Raw genomic sequence first — 25,149 nt, 5'->3', positions numbered from 1 at the left:
TGTGTCAACAATACATCAAACAGGATATAAAATGTTAACTAAATGGCAAGGCGTAAAAAGAGAAACCAGTTTAGCTAATCTTCACTGTAAGTATTGGTCCCTAAAGGGAATTGATCAGAATTGGCAGATAATTGCACATGCAACAGTGACTTCAGGCTTTAGAGAAATGGATTATCCCATATTTCTCTTTTGCAGCAAGCCCTCTGCTTCTCTGGTGTGTTTTCTTCTAAGCACAAATCAAGCCGTGCAGTATGTGCGTATGTTTATGCATGTTTGTCTTTGGATAGCAGACAGCTTAATCACTTCTTTTTCTTCCTACTACCCCTTTCTTTTCAGGGAAAGCAGACTAGTTTGATATTTGAAGCTAAAAACAATATTTTATTGAAAGCAGAAGGCAGCACATAGATGAAGAAAATATGGTTTGGGATTTAAATAATGTGGTCCAAGGGAAAGAACTGTAAGTTTATGATGAAATTTGATAGACATCAAAGTCTGGGTCAGACTCACAAAGCACCTTTGAATAAAATAATAATAATAAGTAATCACAATCATTTCTACAGTTACAGTGCATTGTGCACCAGGGATACACTGTGGTGTGTTCAGGAAAATAGTTGGACATACACGTAGAGTATGTTCAAAAGTGGGACATAACAGAAAGGACATTGGAATATTATGTATTCAGTAGACAGATAAATATTTTGGGTTTACACTTATCAGATTACTGTCATTTATATATGTGTGTATTTGCATATTCGTAGAGTGGGGAAGTGAGATCCAATCACAAGTGGTCACTTAAGACTCATGTGGAGACACATTCTAATGTCAGGTCTGAACAGGGCCCAAGTGTTTTGTCTCGGTCACAATTATGTACTTTGTATTTTTTTATATTGTGTGCTTGAAGTGCATTTGCCTCTTTTTTTCCCCTACAGTTTATTGCTCAGTTAACCCATTCCAGTGTTCACCATGTCTCTCACTGTTTTGTGTGTGTGTTTGTGTATGTGCACATTGCAGCTGGCAACGTGGGACCCAGTTCATGGCTTGAATGGCACGCTGACAGACAGGAAATTGGAAAATAACATGAGGGGAGTGGTGCTACGAGTCGTCACTGTTCTGGTGAGTATAACTGACCTGTGTTTTCATTTTTTTGTGTGCACGTCTTCTTCTTGTTTTAATGATTCTTTGATTTTCAATTGGTCATACATTTAAAACATTTTTTTAAAAAAGACCTGTTTCAGCGTTTCCTGTCCTGCTGTTCACTTTACACAAATCAAAGATATATTGTTGTGACTACTGCTGGCATGTAAGATATCAGCCTTTTGCTCTGTTGTAAATCTGTCCTTTTGTCTAGTGTTCTGCCCATCATTCAACTCTGTCTCTGCGGAGATGTAGAGAGGGTACAAGCTAAGAGCTTGTGTGAGGGAAAGAAAATGGCAGGCAAACATTTATGAGACAAAGTGTTGAGAGGGAAACGAGGAGTCAGGCAAGGCGAAACACAATGAAAATGTAACAAGATGAGCTTACTAATGGACCAAACTATCACCATTTCATTAGCTTCCATTTTGACATTTGACAGTTAGATGATAGAAACTGTTGGGAGTCTTGGTGATAGTGAGACTCTAGCTCTTTCTGTCTTGCCTGCAGCATTGATTTGAGTACATCCCATGAGTGCTTTAAAGATTCACTGCTGTAAATTCTTCATATCCCGTCATTGAAGTGAGAAGCAGAGAAGAAACAGATAATGCTAGACATCTTTGTTGCTATCCTTTATTTCTTTCTCAATTTTTCCAGTCTTTCATTTTCATCATCCTTGAATGTCAGCCTTTTTCCCATCGTTGGTTTTGTCTGGCCCCTATAGGTGTACTGTTTGTGGGCAATTATTACCATATGTGCGACTCTATTGTCCTCCCTATCCTTCATGTTCTGTACCTCAGGTTGTGTAAATGTGTGTGTGTTAACCAAGATGACTGATGCCTCATGAGCGCCTAAAGACAGAAATAGAGTGAAATGTCCAGGGTGCTGCCCAGATGTTATGTTTTCTTTTTACGTGAGAATAGTTGGAGGGCAAATCCTGATTGTGCTTTGTGTGTGCATGATATGAAGGTTTCTAAAGGGACCTTTGGAACAGATTGTTCTGTGTTGCCCTGGGCCTTTTCTGCTCTGATATAACTGTTTTCTGTCTGTAAGGTGCATTAGTCTCAGCCAGTAACATGCAGCATGGCTCTTGCCCTGTAACACGCAGAAACAAACAAGCATGTGTGTGAACACACCAGCTCAATCATTAACCTGTAAAAGGATGTGTTTGTTCGGTTCCATCTTCCACACTGTTTAATAGTTATTGATTAGTTAATTCGTGATGAGAGCATACCAGTATTACAGAAAACGGCCTTAAATCACTGCTATTGATTGGCTGGGACTATATTGATTATTAAATGGATGTTACCAAGTAATGGCTACATCACTATAATTATGTGTTCATGGTCCTCTAAAGGGCCCATTCTAGGAAAAGTGTGACCCAAATCTATATTTTGCAACTGATAATTTAATTCAAATGGCTACATCAAAATGATGTGCTTTAGAAAGAAAGTTGATTTTCTTTAGTACTAACACATACTCTAAAGGTACAAAATCACAAAGATTCAACCCTTAGCCGCTGAGTTTTCGACTTTTTCTGATTTTGTCATTAAATTCTGTGCTCCTTCATCTTTTGCAATTGCACCAGCATTTATTTAATTTTACACCACATTTATTAGTATCAAGCTGAGAATATACTGTAGACCACAGCCCAATGCCCAAATGCTGCCAAAGGCAGAAACTCTCCCTTTTTAACTTTAACTCTCACATGTTTGGAAATAATCAAAGCGTGCTTAGTGTTAACCACGTAACCTTTAGTGACGCTTTGGAAGGGGATAGAGCACAAGGTATTTACAACTTGAATTACAGACATATTGGTACTATAATTTGAAAGGGATAGTTAAGATCTTTTGAAGTGGGATTGTACAAGGTTCCTATCCATAGTCAGTGTATTACCTACAGTAGATGGTGATTGTCACACACACTTTGGAGAAGCAGGAGTCCTGAGCAATGTACTGCTGTGGATGGGACCCACACAGCCAAACCTTTTTTAATCACCTAAAGAAAATATATTTATGTTTAAGTTAATTCCACAATGTATTTTACCCAATTTACCTTGCTGTCAAAGAGCACCTTTACAACAGAGAGTATGAAGTTATTTTGCTCTCTTCAAAGCGACCAGACTCATTTGACAAAAACAGTAATATTACCTATTCCGCTGAATTGATAAGTTTGTTGGTTTTTTATTTTTGTTAGTTCCCAACCCTTTTTAAACAGTCGCACAATAATACAAATAAACTAACCTATCAAGGCAGCGGTAGACAGGCAACTCCTGTGTTCTGTGAGGATAATTTTCCCATCAGAAAGGGCTGTCTGACGACAAGGTAAAGCAGTGAAAATTTTCTGAATACAGTGTACACCTAAACTGATATTGATTTATTTAAGTAGTCCTTTTTTAGCTGGCTAAACAGTATATTGCTTCCATGTCAGAACTTCTATCTGTTTCTCAAAGTATTGTAGGAAATATACTGACTATGGATAAGTACCTCATATAGTCCCACTTATAAAGATCTGAACTATCCCTTTAATGTGTTGTGATGACGGAGAACAATTCTAAATAATGACCATTAATGAATGACAAGCTTTCATTCAATTGTTTTTAGACATTCACTTGGATTAAATGATTATATGAAGTATACCTTTATCAGATAGCCAGAGAAGAGAGATGGCAGAAAACCTCTTTATGTGGTCACTGTCATGACCTCTATGCCAAACCTACAACTACCTACAGTAGTTCGTACCAGTTAATAGAGATGTTGGAAAAAGTACTGCACCTCCTTGCAAGTTATTTTACATGCCCTCCATCTTCATCAAACAGGTTGAGGGACAATTTATTTTCAAAACAATATCAAATCTAATCTTCTGCACAGACTCACAGGGCTTTTCAAAATACATTTTTCCTCAATTTCACAGACAAATCCGCAGAGTGTTTTGGATATGCTCCTTGCTACAAATCACCACATGATGCTGTTGTGCCCAGAATTCTCTCCCTCGGAGGACTCTTCACATGCCATTGCTTAGTATTTGTGGAAAATCACTGTTCCTTGTCCAAATCATGTTTCTAAAAACATCCAATTAGCACTGAGACCACATGTGGTACTTTAGTCAAAAGGAGACAGGGGGTGAACTTGTGCCAAAGGAATTAGAGTAGAGGAAAGGCAGTAGGAAGAGGGATAAGGTGAATGAGATATGGGAGCAATATAGGAACACAAAGAAGAGATGGAATAGAAGGATTGATGGATAAAGAGGAATGTGAGATAATATTGCTACAATGACAAGTGGGATATGTTGTAGCCTCGATGGACGGATGGATGGATGGATGGATGGATGGATGGATGGAGAGTGAAGAGGTGTCCTAGACATATGTTGAGGGAACGCTGGAAACGTCAGGGTGTTGAAAGATGCCAAATGGTGTATAGCACAGCTGGTGAGTGGTAGCAGAAAGAAAGAGACTGCAAAAAAACAACATGGAGAGCGAAAATAGACAGTGGAAAGACCTATTAGTGTCACAAAGCCAGTCTAGATGTTTTTCGTGACAAGATTTCAGTTGCCAGACCAACCAGTGTACGGAGAGTGTTGATTATACATGATTACATGCTCACATGACTTATTGTAAGTCGAAACTTTAAAAACTCATTAAATCATTTGTTATAGATTAGGATTTTTTTCTGTAACCACATGGCTTATCTTTTACTGAAGATTTATTTTAAAAAGTGATTTGGCTGGGTAGTTTAGAGATTTGAGAATGTTTTCTCAACAGCAACTATATTTTACAAGTTTAAAGATAGAGAGTAAAGACCAATGGTAGTCCAGCAAGTGATGGGTTCATCTAGTCAGGGGTAGGAACAGTTCATTTTGATGTCTAATTGAAGGAGGAGAAAACTGTCATTTACTGTATAGCCAACTTGAAATGACATCTGTGTCAAACAACCTGTGCCCTTCCCAGAGAACAGTGAGCTACGCTAAAATTGTAGGTCGGCTTTGAAATGCTAGAGATGCATGAGGTGCTTTTATGCATTATTTTCTCCTGGTCCTTTACCTACCGCACACCATAATGAGACAAAAAAAGAAAAAAAAACAATGTCTACATGCAGTGTTGTGGTGTAAGGTCTGGTTACAATGGTTTATCATTCTGGGGTAGGGGGAAGACATGCTATGGCTTGTTTGTATTTATTTACACCTATCACACTCATCTTGGGCAGCAATAAGTCAGTGGTTCCCTTGCAAAATAGATAGGGGAAGAGGAGAGGGCACTAGGTGTCAGGCTCTATCCCAGCGCTGTGTATCCTGTGAGCCAGACTAGGACCTGGGCAAATTCTTCCCCATACAAAAAGTGTGCAATATTTTCTCCACCAAGTTTATGTTGTGTTTATAAAGGTTTAAAGTACCTGCATAGGGAAGCAATGGTAGTTTGGGGGTTATTCAGTATGTATGGGTGTCTGTGCTGGTGGGTGTTTCTGCCTTGATGGATGGATGCTTGTGGTGAGAGAGGGACTTGGCATGCATGTCCACTCACTGCCTAATAGCTTATTGAACAGCAGCAGCTAGCAAGGATTAGAAACCGCCAAGTTAATGCGTAGCATGGCCTGCGTGTGTGTATGTGTCTGTATGTGTGTGCTTAATGTGCAGCCAGTCAATAACACACAGGCCCTCATAAATCTGCGAGACATATTGGCCTAAAACATTTCACTCATCAATAGGAATTTATTAAAGAGGAGAGAAAAGGGGGGCAGGGGTGGTACTCCTCCATGAAACACTCAATCCAAGTACAGAAATAAAAGTAAACATCAATTTTGTTTATTACTAGCTTCCTGTTCTCCTTGTTGAAAATACTGTGTTTCTCATTGCACTGTGTTCACTTAATTGCCTTAAATGTCAGCATTGTTGGATGCCATCTAACCTCAACAGGAAGCTGCCCTTTAGATGCCACTTGAGGTGACATTGATAAACAACAGGTGCGGTCATCCCATGCGCATTTCAAAATTAAAAAAACAAATCTGCTGAATTGTATTTTGCGTTTATCAATTTTAATTCACTGGATTATTCTAAATACGTTTTTTTTTTAAATATGATTAAGCGTGGTTCCCTCTTGTGCCCAGTCACCGTGGTGTTATTTTTTCAGATTGTACTATGGAATTGAGGATGCCCATGCACACAAGAGAGAGACATACAGTATTACACCCCACAGGGGTGAGATTTCACCCTCGCTATGATATTTCACATGTCAGAGGGGTGACAAATCCCATTTGCACATGAATACATAGAATGGTAATATATATTTAGAGTTGGTTTGGAGTTGGCTTAAGGGTCGCAATGTATCAGTAAAAGAAAGACTGTGAGCCATGCAGGTCTTAAAACAAAAAAGGCTTTGATTGTGTTAGTGTTGGGAAATGTATTCAACCATCCAAGCTATTTTTTTTTTAGAATGTCCTCTAACTCCAAAGGGAAGCTTACATTTATGTGTAGTGTTTGACAACACTGAAACTGTTTAAAAAAAAAAAAATTTAAAGGAAGATGTCCTTCTTTAATTTTTTAGGCATTAGACACTGATGTTCAACTGTTGTAAACTTGCAATTGAGTTAAACGTGACCTATTTTGTACAGCATGTTTTCACAGACATTCCCCACACCTTTAACATCAGCCTTTGTGGTGGTATAATTAAGTGAAGTGAGCTATTGCTTTTATAAAATGGGCATTTTGTATGGCAATATGAAAGTTACACAAACATAAATAATAATGTTCACAATAAAATTGGCTATGGAATGTAATGTTAGCCTACACTAGCAGCCAGCACTAACCAATGTCACACATTAACACAAACAAAGTAAACAATCAAGGCAGCAAAATTACCATTTTTGCCAAAGGAGTCTGGTGGCTTTGAAGAGAGCATAATTAATGGCTTTAGTTCCCCCGTCGGAAAACTCTGTCTGATGGCAGGGTAACATTTCTTTCACAGACAGGGAGTGATACAATTGTGCAAAGGAAATAGACATTATAGCCGTTGTATATGTGCTTTTTATATCACGACTGTGAACCAATCAGTCTGATTTAAACCGCCCGTTTTAAAATGGCCTCTTGAGTAATTGGGTGATTTAATGCTTGAATGACTGGTGTATTGATTGGCTGCTTGACTGACACACTGATTGATCTTTGCCTTCCAGGAGGAGCCGTTTGTAATGGTGTCAGAGAACGTTCTGGGAAAACCAAAGAAGTACCAGGGCTTCTCTATTGACGTCCTGGATGCTTTGTCCAACTACCTGGGCTTTAAGTATGAGATCTACATCGCTCCAGACCACAAATATGGCAGCTTGCAACCTGACGGTCAGTGGAACGGACTGATGGGTGAATTAGTGTTTAAGGTGAGTTATAAAAAAGAATTTCCATACCAACACACACTTGCACTACATGAAAAATAGCATGCAATATTGGAGAAGAATGACATGGGTTGGATGAGGATTTAACCTGTGGAGAGAATATGGGAATGAGTGTTTGTTGCTTAATTATCCTCAGACATTATACCAATACACGAGGAGGAGGAGCAGGCATGCAAGCAGACACATGCCAAAGGCATCACTTATGCTAAGTAGGACTACAGCCTGCTTTAGGTTGAGTTTGCACAGTTTTGACTCCCATCATAAAATTCAAATTATAAATAATTTCACGTCAAAAGCAAACATTGCATAAGGATAGGAATAACCGTACCTTATTTAAAGGAGAGGTTTGTGTGTCCCTGTAAACCTGAGGGCTGTGTTGTCTGGAACCTAGTGCTCCTGGTAGGGTCTCCCATGGCAGAGTGTTCTCAGGCAAGGGGCCGGACTAAATATGATTCGCAAAGACTCTATGGACAAAGGAGGAAGAGGAAGAGAGATCCTGCCCGGAGGAAGCCCAGGGCCCCCGTCTGGAGCCAGGCCCAGATGGAGGGCTCGCCGGCGAGCGCCTGGTGGCCGTGTTTGCCACGGAGCCCGCCCGGGCACAGCCTGAAAAAGTGAAGTGGCACCTCCCTCCTCTCCATCCTGTGGGCCCACCACTCGCAGGAGGAACCGCTGGGGTCGGGTGCGCTGCTGCACGGGTAGCAGTGAAGGTGAGGGGCCTTGACAGACCAGACACGGGCAGCAGAGGCTGGCTTTGGGGACATGGAATGTCACCTCTCTGTCGGGGAAGGAGCTGGAGCCTTTGTGGGAGGTGGATCGCTACCAGTTAGATCTGGTGGGGCTAACCTCCACACACAGTCTCGGTTCTGGAACCGTACTCCTGGATAGGGGTTGGACCCTATTCTTTTCTGGAGTTGCCCAGGGTGTGAGGCGCAGGGCGGGTGTGGGGATACTCACAAACCCCCAGCTGAGCGCCTTGGTGTTGGAGTTCACTCCGGTGGACGAGAGGGTCGCCTCCTTACGCATGCGGGTGGTTGGGGGGAAAACTCTGACTGTTGTTTGTGCATATGCACCGAATGGCAGTTCAGAGTATTCGGCCTTATTGGAGACCCTGAATGGAGTTCTGCATATGGCTCCAGTAGGGGACTTCATAGTTCTGCTGGGAGACTTCAACGCCCACATGGGCAATGATGGAGACACTTGGAGAGGCGTGATTGGGAGGAACGGCCTCCATGATCTAAATCAGAGCAGTCGTATGTTATTAGACTTCTGTGCTAGTCACGGATTGTCTATAACTAACACCACGTTCGAAAATAAGGATGCTCATAAGTGTACGTGGTACCAGCGCGCCCTAGGCCAAAGGTCGATGATCGATTTTGTGATCGTATCATCTGATCTGACGTTGTATGTTTTGGACACTCGAGTATAGAGAGGGGCAGAGCTGTCAACTGATCACCATGTGGTGATGAGTTGGGTCAGAGGATTGGGGAAGATTCTGGCCTCATTCTGGAACAATGCGGATTCCGTCCTGGACGTGGAACAACGGACCAGCTCCTCACTCTCGCAAGGATCCTGGTGGGGGCTTGGGAGTATGCCCATCCAGTCTACATGTGCTTTGTGGATCTGGACCGGGTCCCTCAGGAGATACTGTTGGAGGTGCTACGGTAGTATGGGGTGAGGGGGTCACTTCTGTGGGCCATCCAATCTCTGTACACCCAAAGCAAGAGCTGTGTCCGGATCCTCGACAGTAAGTCTGATTCGTTCCCGGTGGGGGTTGGCATCCACCAGGGGTGCACTTTGTCACCAATCCTGTTCATGATTTTCATGGACAGGATATCAAGGCGTAGTCGTGGTGGGGAGGGGTTGCAGTTCGGTGTGATGAGGATCTCATCTCTGCTTTTAGCAGATGATGCGGTCCTGATGCCATCGTCAGTCAGTTACCTTCAGCACTCACTGGATCGGTTCGCAGCTGAGTGTGAAACGGCTGGGATGAGGATCAGCACCTCTAAATCTGAGGCCATGGCTCTCAGCAGGAAACCGGTGGATTGCTTACTCCAGGTAGGGAATGAGTCCTTACCCCAAGTAAAGGAGTTCAAGTACCTCGGGATCATGTTCACGAGTGAGGGGACGATGGAGTGTGAGTTTGGCCGGATAATCGGAGCAGCGGGGGCGGTGTTGCAGTCGCTCTACCGCACCGTTGTGACGAAAAGAGAGCAGATCCGGAAGGCAAATCTCTTGATCTACTGATCAATCTTCGTTCCTACCCTCACCTATGGTCATGATTGCTGGGTCATGACCGAAAGCTCGAGGTCGCGGGTATAAGTGGCCGAAATGGGTTTTCTCAGGAGGGTGGCTGGAGTCTCCCTTAGAGATAAGGTGAGAAGTTCAGCCATCCGTGAGGAAGTCGGAGTAGAGCCGCTGCTCCTTTGCGTTGAAAGGAGCCAGTTGAGGTGGTTCTACTAATCATTGCAGCTTGTAATCTGAAGTGGATTCAAGGGGGTTGGCCTCAAAGATTCAGATATGTTATAAAGCGATTTGGTAAAAAAAAAAAATGTAAAAGCTTTCTAATGACGTGACTAGCTTCATGTATCTTCAAGTATTTGATGCATGACTTCTGGCAGTGCCTTGAACAGCTTTAGTGAAAAGGGGGCAATGGTGTGAAGCTTTCAGTGTGGAGTTCACAAAAATGGAGAGGTCTACAGTTTTAGGGCAATAAAATGGAACAGTTGGTTGATTACTACTTGAAATCATTAACACCGTAGCATACAGGTTACTTGAGGTCAGGGGCGGAGTGGGACACAAAAAGCCACCGGGACAATTCTGACTGCACCAGCCCACAACGGGCCCAACCCATTCCCCCCACCAGGACAGGGGGGTGTCTCTGTATGTGTGTGTGTGTGTGTGTGTGTGTGTGTGTGTGTGTGTGTGTGTGTGTGTGTGTGTGTGTGTGTGTGTGTGTGTGTGTGTGTGTGTGTGTGTGTGTGTGTGTGTGTGTGTGTGTAAAACTTGCGGTGTAGACCGTGATATGACGACACCGCCCCACTGAGGAGGAAATATGAAGAACTCAGCTCAAATGCTTTGCTAATTCGCAACAATGTCAAAGCTTAAGCTAACCATCTTTCAACTCACCTGCATCACGAGTTGACGCCTGGTTGTTTCGGAATAGATATGTGATCTTTGACCATTTTGATGCGCTCTCCTCCAGCATCTGCTTCTTCTTCATTCTGGCCTTATTCAGCCCCTCCTTTCTCCTTTCTCTTCTTGCCCTACATCAGGTGTAACTGAGCAAATCAAACCCTGCAAATCCGATTCCTTTTCCACTGTAAGAAAATCCACTACTTCAATCTTGTCTGCTTTCTCTCTGTCTGACAGACGCTCATTCATCCCCATTCGTTCATTGGATAAACGCGGCGCGATCATTGGAGCGATACGCAGTTCCCATTTCCCATGAGGCTTTGCTCCGACCACTCTACATTAATTTATGAACAAAAAGCAAATTCAGTCGTTTGCCATTTTATATTTATGGTCATGAAAGTTAAAAAAATAATCAGATCAAGATATCAGTAGGCTGGATTAATGAGAGTGAGTGTGACACTGTAGCAACCATGAGTGAGATGTAGAGACACAAGTGTTATAAATAGTGGTTGGACTCCCTGTACCTGTGGTTTATGGAGATTTCTGAGATTTTCACAGGAACGTGCTTGATTCACAAGAGTTTTAACGCAATGGGCCTGTCATGAACATCACACGGCTACGCAGGGCAGTCCGCCGGCCGGTTCACTTGAGCTTATTGGCCACCGGCCGACCGGGAAATCTCCTGGTTGTCCCGATGGTCACTCCGCCCCAACTTGTGGTAGCCTCAGATTTGTAGTCCACAAAGTGCGCCGATTTCACTGCGTTGTAACAAACTAGCCAATCAATCTTTGGTTATGTCAGGTTTAATAGCTTCTATTTAGAAGCTAAAGTTGTCTGATCTTGTCCACTCCACAATCAGTCATTTTAGGATCAATATATCTATGAAATGTTCGAGAAGTCCCACCATATGCAAGATATTTCACTTTTGCTCATCCTTTATCCTTTTCCTTAGAAAAGACAGCTCATTTTATTTCGCCACAGAAACCAACAGTAAGCTAACACATTAAAAGGTATCTGAATAGCTCATGGTTTCTAAGATCCCAACTGTTCCTCAGGGGCCTTGGTTCCTTAAAAAGTTAATTGAGTGTTGTCATGTGGGGGCCCAGCAACAATAAGCCTTGAGCTCACCACAATTTCGTGCAGTCACACCATTCTACCCAAAATACTTTATGGACTCCTACAATGGGGCCAAGGCTGTAATAACAACTATTGGTATTTTTTCATTAAATACCAGACCTACTTGAAAAAGAGGCCACACTAAAGAAATATTTTACAACATTCTCACCATTTGAATTGAGTTTTCTAAATGTATTATTAATCGATGAAAAGGACTAACTGCCTTAGCACTTAAGCTATTCTTTGGATTTTTATATACTTACTGTGTCACTATGAGTAAAACATTATATATTGCACCCTGAATCCAAGTTCAAACACTTTTACACTTTTAGACGTTAAATCAGCAATAATCATTTTAAAAATCTAATGTGGCAAAAGCAGATTCTCGTCAAACCATCTTCTCTGTGTATATACAATAAAGACTCAGCTAGTCTTTGATCACTATGTATATGTTTTTTTGCAAGTGCACACTCATTTTGTTTCTGCATGTGTGTACAATGCCCTTTAATGGCCTGGAATTGCACTCGGCTGCTTCACATTATGTTCGTTCTCCATAGGTCAAGAATATTTTTTTTATAATCAGCATGTTTTCTCAAAAGTTTCCCTTCATTATTTTCTTTGCTGTGTGCTTTAATATTTTTTCAACTCTGGCTTCTCCTTCCCTTGACCTTGTATACTTGTGTGTGTTCAGCTTTGTATCATTTCCGCCCCACTGCAACAGCTCAAAAAATTATAGAGAAATGCTTTGAGCACAATGCATATTTATGTGTACACAGACAAGCACAGGCTGTAAATAAACTGAACATTTTTCCCCATCAGTCAGCAACAAGGTTTATCTCTCTGAAAACCCAATTATACTAGATAATTATTACCCAGAGTGCTCTAAGTTTCGATGTTGACTGGCCACTGCACACACACACACACACACACACACACACACACACACACACACACACACACACACACACACACACACACACACACACACACATACTTGTATTTGTATGCATATCGTCATGTTGTCTCAACCAACAGGCATCCTGCCGGCCTTTTCCTAATATTCTTCTTATGCAGTGTAAGTGACAATTTCTGCACATTTAAGCATTTTGTTCCTCACTCGACTGTGAAATTAGCTGATTTTTTATTTTATTTTTTTCCTAGAGTGGATAAAATGTTTTTGTTTGTCTTGTATGTGCATGTGTGTGGGGATATCGATGTGGTAAGTATGCAAGTTTGTAATCGATACATTGATGTATGTAGCGGATGTGGGCTTAGTGTTCGCCTACAATATCACCTAACTTGTTACAGTCAGTTGTTTCGAGTAAATAAAATCTCATTAAAGCATACATTTATTAGTCCCTCGAGGGGGATACACGTGCATTAAGGTCAGAGAGATGTCAGAGTGAGGCAGCTGCCCATGGACAGGTGCCCTGAGCAGTGGGGAATTTGGTTCAAGGGCACCTTAGCAACACCCAGGAGACTTGAACCGGCGATACTTCGGTCCCCAAGCGCCGCCCTTATCCAACAAGTTTATAATATATATGTGCAGTCTTTTGCATTCATTTTCAAATATACATACTCACAACAGCATCTTAAATCTGTGTTATGTTACAAGCAGATGTCTACAAATGCTAGTCAAGCACTGGGGAATGAAAACACTTTAATTTGCCATTATTGTTTCTGCATTTAAGCTGAGCTCAGCCTTTTTTTCTTGGCAGACACACTCACTGACAGCTTTTTTTCAACTCAAAGTCTTTATACTTAAATAATTAAAGCATTTTAAATGATGAGTAATACTTTGAATGAATGAACGATTCAAAAGCACATCAAAAGATGCTAGACTGCTGGCTTCACAGGGGGCTTAAATGTGATTACATACTTACTTTAAATACAGAGGCAAAGCAGAGCATATAGCACATATCCATATGTGAGCTTACTTTAGGGTATCCTCTTATTTCTGACCATAGTTCTATCTTCATGTGTCTTCAGTCCCCATCTACTAATAAAGCAACACACATTATTTAACATACAGTACTTTGAAGATTACTGTCAGTTTCTGTAAGGATAGATCTATTGTCTGCATACAGGGTACCAACTGTTGAATGAAAAAGTGCTTTATTCTATCATTACAATATTTCTTGATTTTGTTAATCAATTTGTTCCTTTCCAAGACAAACATTTCTTAGAAATCTCATGTTGTTTATCTACGAACAGCCCAGATGTTTATTTGGTACTTAGTATTTTAATGCATTATTTTAGAAGGTGGAAAGAAACAGAGGCAGGATTTCGCTATGTCTGGGTAAAAAGTCAAAAACTGTCTTCCTCACCTACACATTTTTACAGTGTTGATACTTCAAACTCCTCTCTTTGCCTCTTGCAGCGAGCTGATGTGGGACTTTCTGCCCTGACCATCACGCCTGAGCGAGAGAGCGTTGTGGACTTCACAACACGCTATATGGATTATTCTGTGGGCGTTCTGCTGCGCAAGGCCGAACGCACTGTGGACATGTTTGCCTGCCTGGCCCCCTTTGACCTGTCACTATGGGCGTGCATCGCGGGCACCGTGCTCCTCGTTGGCATCCTGGTGTATTTGCTCAACTGGCTCAACCCACCCCGGCTACCCATGGGATCTGTGTCTTCAACGACACTCTACAACTCCATGTGGTTCGTGTATGGCTCCTTTGTACAACAAGGTAAGGAACAAATAGCACATGAAATGTTGATAATGAACACAATTAACGTTAAAATTATGCTCTGTCCAGGGCAAAACTAGTTAATAAAAGTAATTTTCAAGAACTAGGGCTCTAAGTATTTTAGTTTACTTTTCACCTGAATTCATCTTTAACTAAAAAATGGTTTGGTCGGCTATGGAATAAGTAAAGGTGATGTGCTCTTTATTCTTTTGTAGCCTTTTAATAAGGTAAGTAAAGACATTTAATTCTGGTGTTCCTGGAATTATTTTATCATAGTTTAAGATTCTTACCAGAGCTGGACACCAGAAGGTGCAAAGGATTCTCAAAGGTAAAAGAAAGGAGAAGGAAAGTATTGGGGAAAAAATGTGATTGACTGCTGAAGCAATCAAATCACAAAATCTGATCATACTGTAGCTGCCGACTGGGTGTCATAAGTGTAAAATTGACCTTTCATGTTTGAGCACAATAGTCAACTGAGAACAAAAGAGAGGAGAGGTTTTGTTCCACATGGATTGAGTTGGGGATAATGACCTCATCCTGACCTGGACCCTACCCAAAGATTTAGTAGAATCCATCAGGCCTTGCTCAGCTTTGGAGATCAGGCAATTGACACTTGGGAATGATTTAAATTTCATCAGAGCAATAGTAGAATCAAGATAAGGAAAGAAGAGATGGCAGTGGGATCAAGGGAAACATAATTTGTCTGTTTTCCACTGCTTTGGATGCTTCATTGAGTATCCATATCACTGTTGGGTATAGTATGAAAGCGATAGACGTATTTTCATTTTCACAGGCTCATTCTCGGGTTTGTGTCTGGGTGGATGTGGGTGTGTGTGGTTTGGAACATAATTAAAATAATAACTGCTATTTTCCAATGAGCACACTGTGCTCTCGCTATCATGCTCCAGGACTTGCAATAGTTAATTTTTAAGCTACATTAATCATGTAAAACTTGGGAGGATTTTTTTAAACATTCCCTGTGAAACATTTCTGGCCCTGCAATGAGTAAGCAACTGATGACTATTCCACCATTTGGTAAATAATCATCCATCTTTTGCTGCAGCTAATGGTGGTAATGATGATGATGATACATGCTAATTGCACTTTGATATTCACAATCGTTTCTCTTTTTACCTGTAATTAACATTGTAGTTATGGCATCATTAGAAAGAAGAGAGAGAGAGAATCTAATTCTTTAAGAATGGGGTTGTCCATTATGTGTGTGTGTGTGTGTGTGTGTGTGTGTGTGTGTGTGTGTGTGTGTGTGTGTGTGTGTGTGTGTGTGTGTGTGTGTGTGTGTGTGTGTGTGTGTGTGTGTGGTTCTATGTTCAGTATAAACTGCATATTGTGTGTAAGTATGTGTTTTGTGTATGGCATCAGATGCTTTTTGCTCATGTGTGAAGAGCTGTGCTTTAGCCACAGGTAATTCGTTTCTGATTTGGCTAGCCAGCAATATCTCTCAGAAAATTAACTGAGCATGAACAGACCACTGCCGCAGGGCTAAGTGGACTGACCTTCTCTCACTTTAAAAGTCACCTGGAATGGGGTTTACTTTCATCCCAGCAAGCCATTTTGTAAAGCACACACACACACACACACACACACACACACAAACACACACACACACACACACACACACACACACACACACACACAAACACACACACACAAAACTGAGGATCAAAATTAGAGAATAAGTAGTATCAATTATTGATCAATTCTGAAATTGTTATTTTTTTATTGTTCAGAATTTAATAGAATATCCGCTGTGGCTATATGCTGTACTAGCATGTTTTTTTAAATAACCAAGGAACAACAAATCTTTATTTTGTGGAAAAAAAGCAGTGAGCAAAATTAGAGAACAGTAACCATTGTGTCAGAAGAGAAGATTTAAACAATGTTTTCTTAGGGCTAAAGGATTCAAAAATGAATAGGAAGTAAAGTCCGAGAGGAGAAAGAGGGGGGTCCACAGGGACAGGGACTTATTTTTCTCAACCCTTCTCTTTTATTTAATTTAATTTCTCTTTTCTCCCCCCTTTGACTATTTCTTGCTTTTTTCATACTTAAAGTTGCGTTCCTTTCATATCCTGTTTTGTTATTTCATCCCTTCTCTTCATCATATTTTCTGCCATCACCCCATTCATCTCTCCTCTCCCTTTCTCCGCATGTGTGTGTGTGTGTGTGTGTGTGTGTGGCCAGTAGAGAGAGAGGGAATGGGAAAAGTGTGGAAAATATCTGTACACCATAAACTAAGTCTAATTGGTCTCAAGGAGAGTCAGAGAGACAAAAAGATGGAGAGGGAAATAGGTAAAGAGACACAATAGAAAAGATTGCATCTTACAGTGGGAATAGCTTTTATCATTCAAGTTATAATATTCTGTTAGTTATAAAGCATCACCTTAAATTAAAAAAAACACTTCAAAGAGAAGATGTTCTTAGCTTTGAGATGTGCAGCAGGGATACAGAAAAACAAATTAAAAGTAACTGGGCCCACATGCTTGCATAATTACCTCAGTTTAGTAATTGAACCAACATCAATATTGCCAAAAAGCTGTGACTGTTTATAAGCAACTATCAGTTAAAAGGCATGGAAGGTGGATAAACAGCAAACTAAATCAGAACAAGGTCAGACACCACACCAGCCACTGTGACGATAAGTTGTACCTACTTTAAAGAGCAATAAACCAAACTGTGAGAGAGAATTGTACAGTCAGTCTTAAGTGAAAAAAAGATTAATAGATATGCTATAGAAAATGCAATTTTGCACTTTGAGGTAGCACAGAGGGAGGCACCATTCCTGCTGTGTCAAACGCCAACTGTGCAACTTTAACTCAAAAACATTCAGTAGAGGTAGCTAAAGTGGCCATGTACCAGCTCAGCACACATTTGTTCTGGATGATGATTTTGGTTCCACTCCACCTGTCTTCTTTTGAAAGTAGATCTCATCTCCATTGCTCCCAACACAAATGTGATTTGGGTTCTTTAGCAGTGAGAGAAGACATTGAGAATACCAGGAATATGAAGAAAATATTGCAGGTGATCACACCAAAGTTAAATAAGAGCTGGTTGTGCATGTAAAGAGGAAGACGTACGAGATAGGGTATGATTTAAAGATGACGGAGATTCATTTTCAGCTTCGATGGGGTTACTCTTTGACACTGGCTGAGGTGGGATGGTCATTCCAATATTTTTCAGAGCCAGGAGAGAGAAGAGTCAAGCCTGGGATGAGTGACTATCAGGTCATATTATCAGGAGGGCAAAGCAGTAAAAATTACCAAGTTGCAGAACTTTGACGTGCTAGGAGAGCCTGGACAGACCATGGCTTGCAGGAATGCAGCTATGCACTCATTTGCAGTATTGTACACCAGATTTTCTATCTGAAATGCCACCACAGGTGGCCCGTGTAGGGAGAGCAGTGTAAGGGTAACATTCAGGAGGACAGAAAACAAGCCGGCCAGCAGCACTTAATGAGCTGTAGGGTATGTGATCGGAAGGAAACTGCAGCCCCTTATATAGCAGTTTCAACAAGCTGAGCAAAATGGCTGATAAGGAAGCACCTGCCATTCCATGTTGGGGATGATTGTAAACCAGCAGGAAAAGAAGGATGTGCTTGAAAGCCAAACAAAAAAAACACTGTGAGATTGACACATTTAAACATACTGTGGAATGAAAGGGTTAATGCTGCTCAAATTACAGCCTGTAAAGTGGATTAAACATAATTTTCTACGGGTATTGAAGACAATAAAACACAAATGCAGATTAAAGTGACTGTTGTTCCTGTGTTTGAGTCATCTGGAGAATTAGATTGAATAAGTAAATTCAGTAATGATGCAATTAATAGTGATACATTTTTTGAACAGCAAACCTCAAAGTGCTACAAGAAAAACATGATTCAAAGAAGAATAAAATAAGGATTAAACATCAGAAATCCAACAAATAGCAGTAAAAGCGGAGGAAAGATGATTTAGCAGTTCAAAGAAAAACATCTTGCTGTAGAGAGAGGTTTGTGGGACAATTTTACACAAAGCTCTAGGCCTGAGGTGCCCTAAGGTGTTATTTGGGCAGTGTGATTCACAGACAGAGAGCATCTGCAACAGATTGCATTTGAAAACTGCAACAACCATGATGCTCCTTTCATAGTTTTTTCTTATTTTGTGTAAAGCTACACTCTGAGAGAGAGAAGGGAGCTGAAGTGGCCACAGTTATCACATGGACTAGGAAGTCTGCTGTAATTGAAATGTGCAAACAGAGGACTGAAGCGGGCTGTCAAAGGAGGCATCTCCGACCTGTGTAGAAGGGAGACAGGGCCTACGCAAGTTGAAGTTGTTGAAGAAAGGGAAAATTTTCAACTAAGAGAGAAAGAGTGTTAGAGTGGACACGTTACCCTGTTCCTCCATCCCATTTCCTGTTTTGATACTTCCATGTCTCCCTGTATCTGTCTTGCCATCCCTCCACTTCCTTTTTACCCTGTCCTGACTCTCCGGCAGTGTTTGAGCTAAAGTAAAACAGTCAAAAGCAAAACTCTGTGTCACACGGAATATTTTTCTTTCACAAATCTTTCCCTGTCTCGCTTTCTGATGTTCTAATTAATGTCCTAACCAGTAGGGGAGGAGAAAGACGCTGTGGAGAAACAGACTGTGTTTTTGTGGGTGTGTGCACATGTGCGTGTGTTTTCTTTGCATGCAGCCTCACTGTCAGCATGAGAGCTGCTTTCTCTCAATTAGAGCTAACTATGTGGGAAATGCATATGCAGTCACACACACACACACACACACACACACACACACACACACACACACACACACATACACACACACACACACACACACACACACACACACACACACACACACACACACACACACACACACACACTGTGAATTACTTGTTTTCACTGTATGAAAGAAATTGCACAGAAACACAGACTCACAATGAGGGCCATAGGCCATAATCAACACTTTAATCTTTCCATCTGCTGTTCCAAACATTTCTCTCCTTTTCCTCTCTCTATTTATTCCTCTCTCACACTCTGTAACTTCTTTTTCCACACTTCCCCCTGCTGCGCACATATCTGTCTGTATGAGTATGATTGTGTGAGTGTGTAAGAGAGTGAAACAGTGTGTTTCTCTCTTTACTTCCTCCCTTCTTTTGTCGTCTATCCCTCAGTTCTCTCCATTCTCCAATTTTTTCGACTTACTGCTGAGTTTTCTCAATGTGAATTTCGTTCACATTCAGTACCCCACCCCCTCTCTCTCTTCCTCTGTATCTCTCTCTCCATCATTATCTCTGCTTCTGCTGTGCCATACTGCTGGGAAGCCATCGGTATCATCATTTTACGGCTTTCTTCTTTTTTTCTCCCTCTCTTCCTTCCTTTATGACTCCCTCTAATCCATTAGCCCTCTCTAACGACAGTGTTGTGCTGCTGTGAAGTGGACCAAACTTTAGGACGCCCATCCCTCCTGAATGTGCCCCGTTATCCCTCCATCTACCCACCCTCTTTTCTTGTTTTTGTCCCTCTCACAGTCTCTTCCAGGCCATAGAGATGCACCACTGTGAAAAGAGACGGTCTCTCAGCAGTTCCATTTAATGCATGTCTCTCTCTTGCTCTTTCTTCCACACTGTGCTCTCTTGTTTCTGTCACAGTTGCTTTGTTTCCTTTCCCCCTTTTCTCTCCATTCCCAGAGATTTACTGTCCACTACTTTCTTAACCACTCACATGCGATGAGATCCAGCTGTTACTCATTCAGCCACATCCCATTTAGACATGCTTGTATCCCTTCTACGTAAACGTTACATCTGTCCAACATAACCCCATCCTCCCGCTGTGATGGAAAGTAACTAAGTGCTACTAATAGTAGAGAGAGTATTTTCAGTGTTTCCCCTACCATTATATGAGGGCCCCCCCCCTAACGGCACCCCTCACCCCCCTTGAAAGTAAAGTTCATTTTATTTAATTGTATTTTCTGAATAGCGTTAGATCAGGAGTAATTTAAGGATCCCTTTCCTATTGAACATCGCTTTACCTTGTCCTTTTAGTGAAGAAACTAAACAGCCTTATGTTATTTATCTTATTTGCATTACAGCATGTAAATTCTCTATTTTGTCTCTACATGGCTGCGTGTTTACAATTCTCAGAAAGCTTGATAGTGTTTGAGATTCACTTGTTCAAAGATCGTTTGTTAAATTGTTTCGAAGAGGCTCCACTCCTAACAGGGAAAAACGAAAACGGAGATCCTTATCAGAGATCCCTTATTATTTAGTTTGAGAAGAGGGTTCACGCCTACAAAAAAAACAACCAAAACTTTAAAAAAAAATTAAAATTATAATAATTTATTAAAATAGTTTTAAAAAACTGAAATTCTTTATTTTGTTGTGCTTGAAAAGTGATTTTTGATTTATCTTTGGACTGTTTCTGTTGGGGAACATCATTTGGACCTTTTGGATAATTATTTAAAATACCTTTCCTGATGCCGAGTGTAGCTCATTGTGCAATACACTGATTTAAAGTGAAATGAGTTTGCATCGTGGCTCTGATTATTGCTTGTATAATTGTGATTCTGGTGATTTTGTGTTGAAGTGTGTTCATGAATGTGTTAACGCTGATTCATTTATCCATGTGGTGATTGACCTTTATTACGAACCTTATCATTAAATTGTCTGATTGAACACCGGCTGGCACGCCAATAAAAGAACATTCAGGCAACCCGCTACAGTGCGTTGGAAACACATAAAAACCATGATTCCTTTAAGTTTTTTATTTCTTGACCTGCCATTCCCCCTCTCTATCTCTTAGTAGAAGAGAGTCTGCAGTTCAGTGTGCCTGACTCATTGATTCTTATCTGATTGAGGTTTGTGCAAGTTAGAATCTATGGCCCTGAACATGGCTCTATGTATTGATTAATCCATGGCACTGTCCTTCGTGCTGAAGTAGCAGATGGATTTGTAATTGTGACTTTTCTCAAAATTTTGCCATTCTTGTCAAGTATTCTCTATCCTTTTTAGCTCCACGCAAGTCTTCACCAACTCCTGAGGGAAATATTTGGCTCTTTAGCTGCTAAATGCTCCGATTTGTGTACAAGCTCGACACTGACTTTATCTGATTGCTGTTTTGTGTTGAGCAACCAGCATATGTAGGGTTTTAAAATATTTTTTGCTGAAAAATGCTGCCTGCTCCTGCCAAAATTGGCACAGTGAGAGATGATGATGACAGTGAACCAAAACAGTAAGGTTGCGGGCTGGAAAACCAAAACAATGAATACAATATGCTACAAAGCTAGCTGAGCAGAGCTTTGTGTTCATTTTGTGTTCCTCACTATAAGCAACTCCATGGAGTGAAATGACCCATTGTTGAAATTAGAGATGCACCGATCCGATACCCGGATCGGATATCGGTGCCGGTATGGACGAATTAGCTCCAATCCAGTAATTTCTTTTTTTATTAATATCATACACAGTAATACACTTACAGCGATCTAGTCACTTCAGTTCTATTTACAACACTGGTTTTATATTACATTTTAAGATAACGGTTTGCAGTGCACTTTACATGGAAGTGTTATTGATTTATTTTTGCTGCTAATGCACACTTTGTTATTTGTTAATAAATAATATTAAGTAAATTTATATCTGTGTACATTTTTTACCTTTTTTTAACAAGGCTAAATGTTTATGTCAAGCCTGATGCCTTCACTCACATGGCAAGGTATACGGTTCATTCATTCAACAGTAGTATTGGATCTATATCAGGTATCGGCCGATACGCTCAGCCCAGGTATCGGTATCAGATCGGATCGGAAAAAATTTGATTGGTGAATCTCTAGTTAAAATAGGAGTATTGCTTATACCTACTTTAAGTAAATGAACTGAATACTCCACTACTGGTCCATTCCATCTCCAGTTCAGTTTCAGTAATCAATATAGTAACATATGAATGGCCAAAATTACAGTCTAGAAGACGTGTATTTTGGGTGGTTTAACACATTTCTAAGCTTGCTAAAACATTAGCGAACATGACCTTTTTTAAAAATGCATAACCAAGTGATATTGAAGTTCTCATATTAAGAGGCACATTAAGCAATTGGAAAATGGAAATGTGGCTACCATCTGTGTTTTCGATTCACGTCATAGGAGAACAGATTTGGCTTTCAACATTAATTCCCTTGCTTTTCTCAGGGAGGGGGGATTGGAGCTGCATCACCAGCTAAAGTATCTGTTTAATATTACCCAGCATGTTTGCCTTATACATGTCAGAGTGTAATGTATGTGCTGACTCTCACATGTTGTTAACGTTCACTCACACTTTTAAAATGTTTCATCATGCTGGTTAAACTGAATCCTGCTGTTCTCCTACAGTATATAAAGACACAGAGCGGCACATCAAACACCTGCAGTCTTTGAATTAAAATACATGTAACACTCAGATTGTCGTGATGGCTGAAGCTTCCATTAAATATACAGTATATTTGTCAAAGCAGCTCTGAAGCGCACTGAAATTGGCTGTTCTTTTTCAACTCAGATTCTTTCACCAGGGAGACTGAGAAACTGTCGCTAGCAAGACCAGTAATTGGGAGGATGGTAATTGTAATACAAGCATATTTATTTTGGGCTCTCGGTTGTTAACTGCCTCAGATAAACAGACCAAGTGCACTTCATTTATTTTCCAGTAAATGTACTGTAAAGGTCAGGCTTTGAGCAGAATGCAACTGGGATAAACAATAGATTTAATTACTTCTTGATAGATGTGTGCACAGTAACTTTTACTCTGAATTTTAATTAATGTGAATTTGTTTAGGGGTATCTAATGCGGCCTTCACATGCTATGGAAAAGATGGTCCTTTCCATTTGTGAACTGGAAATTAACAGTGCGTTGTGTTCAAGTGTTTTTGTTGTCATAGTGAAATGAATCATGGCGGACCCACAGATCCTGACCTAGGTAAACCAAACAATAATGGCATTTTTAAAAATGACACTAAGTGTTAACACATGATATTAGGCGTGTTTCCATTAGCCTTGTAGAGTGGCCTCCCGGAAAGTTTCAGCGCATGCCCTCTCAAATGGCCTTTTACTCACCGTGTTTCCATTACAAAAAAAGGATTGAGAGGGATTTACGAGACTCCGGAGGTTACGTATCACCCTGAATGGGTTTAGATCGCAGTGATAGAGTGGCGCGTTCTTCCTCAAGAGAAATACAGAATAGTTGTAATTTGATTTAAGGTGTGTGTGTGTGTGTGTGTGTGTGTGTGTGTGTGTGTGTGTGTGTGTGTGTGTGTGTGTGTGTGTGTGTGTGTGTGTGTGTGTGTGTGTGTGCGAGCTCCCCAGTGGAAATTACCACGTGAGTGGGTGTTTATATGCAATTGTCACGTCTTTTGGTATTTACCATATTGAAATGTCCTCACAGTGACTGTAACTTCAAAACTGAAGCTCAGGATGGATCTGTAACTGTTACTGGCTGTCTGGGACCAAATCTCAAAATTGGAAGCTGTAAGTTAGGCCACTTTTATGCTGTTTTGGTGTTTATTTTGGACGTTAACCTGTTTAAGCTAACATTAGCATGTTCCGCGGCTAGCTTCCATGTAGACGGTAACTGATTCCGTATATGGTAAGGGGTGTAACTTTTCCGACGTGCTTCCTAAATGATTGACCAATCAGATCACACTGATAATGGAGTAATTGCAGTTCTACCCACTCAAGATTAATACAACATGGAGAATGATGTAACCTACAATTAGCAAAAGACAATAGAGAAAGATTAGGTTTGCTGGTTTATCTTGATCATCATCAAAAGGAAAAAAAATATATATTTAGTCTATATTTCCCTCAATAACGCTCAGTGAATCCCGATAAGTGCAAGATTTATGTCATCATTTATGTTGACAAGGTAAGCCCCTTTCTTCCACCCTCCAGCAAAACTCCAAAACACCTCAACCAGATGGAAGAAGAAAGAAAGGAGAAGGAAAATAAGATAGGGCAGTCAAAAGATATAAAACAGCAGGAGAGTGGAGTGCTGCACACCTTGTTAGACACCTTGTTAGTGTTCTGTCAGTCATTATATTGTCTGCTGAGGCAGGACTATATAGAAATAGAAAAGGGTGGAAAGAAAGACATAACTGCTTAAGTTTTCAAAGTGGCCAAACCAACATGAGAGCAGTTGTTATGACTGGAAATAAATAGACTACAAGTGAGAGAGAGGATAAGAGAGGGCGAGGAGGTTGATCTGAGGGCCAGAAACGATGTGGGCAAGAAGAAGCCAGAAAACATATGTTTGTATCTCATTATATCAGTCTTGGTGAGAAAAGATAGGTGCTAATAGTTCAAAGGCACAAGATATGTTTCAAATTCAAATGAGGATAAACATCATTTGCCTCCTGATTGACACGTCTGAATGTGATTGGATAGTTTGAGCTGGTAATGTGTGAAAGTCGGTTAGGACTTTTATAGTCATTAAATGTTTTTTTTTTATCTAGAGTGACATTACGTTAGTATCTATAAATGCCAATAAATTGCCTTCTTTCTTCAAAGTTTGGAACATGAATTTATTGCATACACCTGTCAGTCTTGTTTATCATTGTCACTTTGCACAGTGAAGATCAGCATCTGGCTCCTATGTTAGCTTCATCAGTGTTGCTGTCATTCTTGATTTTTCAAGGGGTTTGAGAAAAAAACACTTAAAGCAGCAATACTGTATTATACTCATTTTCAGGGTC

General features: G+C 40.7%; 1 protein-coding gene across 1 annotated transcript in view; it reads left to right on the top strand.

The window, feature by feature from the left end:
* grid2 (glutamate receptor, ionotropic, delta 2) overlaps window positions 1-25,149 on the top strand; it is a gene marked incomplete at both ends in the record, with an annotated part of 511,086 nt that overhangs the window by 398,626 nt on the left and 87,311 nt on the right. The window contains 3 exons of the mRNA XM_083913146.1: window positions 1,012-1,113; window positions 7,293-7,490; window positions 14,134-14,446. Of these exons, the coding sequence (XP_083769272.1) occupies window positions 1,012-1,113; window positions 7,293-7,490; window positions 14,134-14,446 (613 nt within the window). The remainder of the gene's footprint in view (window positions 1-1,011; window positions 1,114-7,292; window positions 7,491-14,133; window positions 14,447-25,149) is intronic.

This window comes from Echiichthys vipera, assembly GCF_963691815.1.
Source record: "Echiichthys vipera genome assembly, chromosome: 4".
NCBI classification, from domain to species: Eukaryota; Metazoa; Chordata; class Actinopteri; order Perciformes; family Trachinidae; genus Echiichthys; species Echiichthys vipera.
Note: the sequence above shows the minus strand (reverse complement) of the source record. Positions and strands in the feature narration are given on the sequence as shown.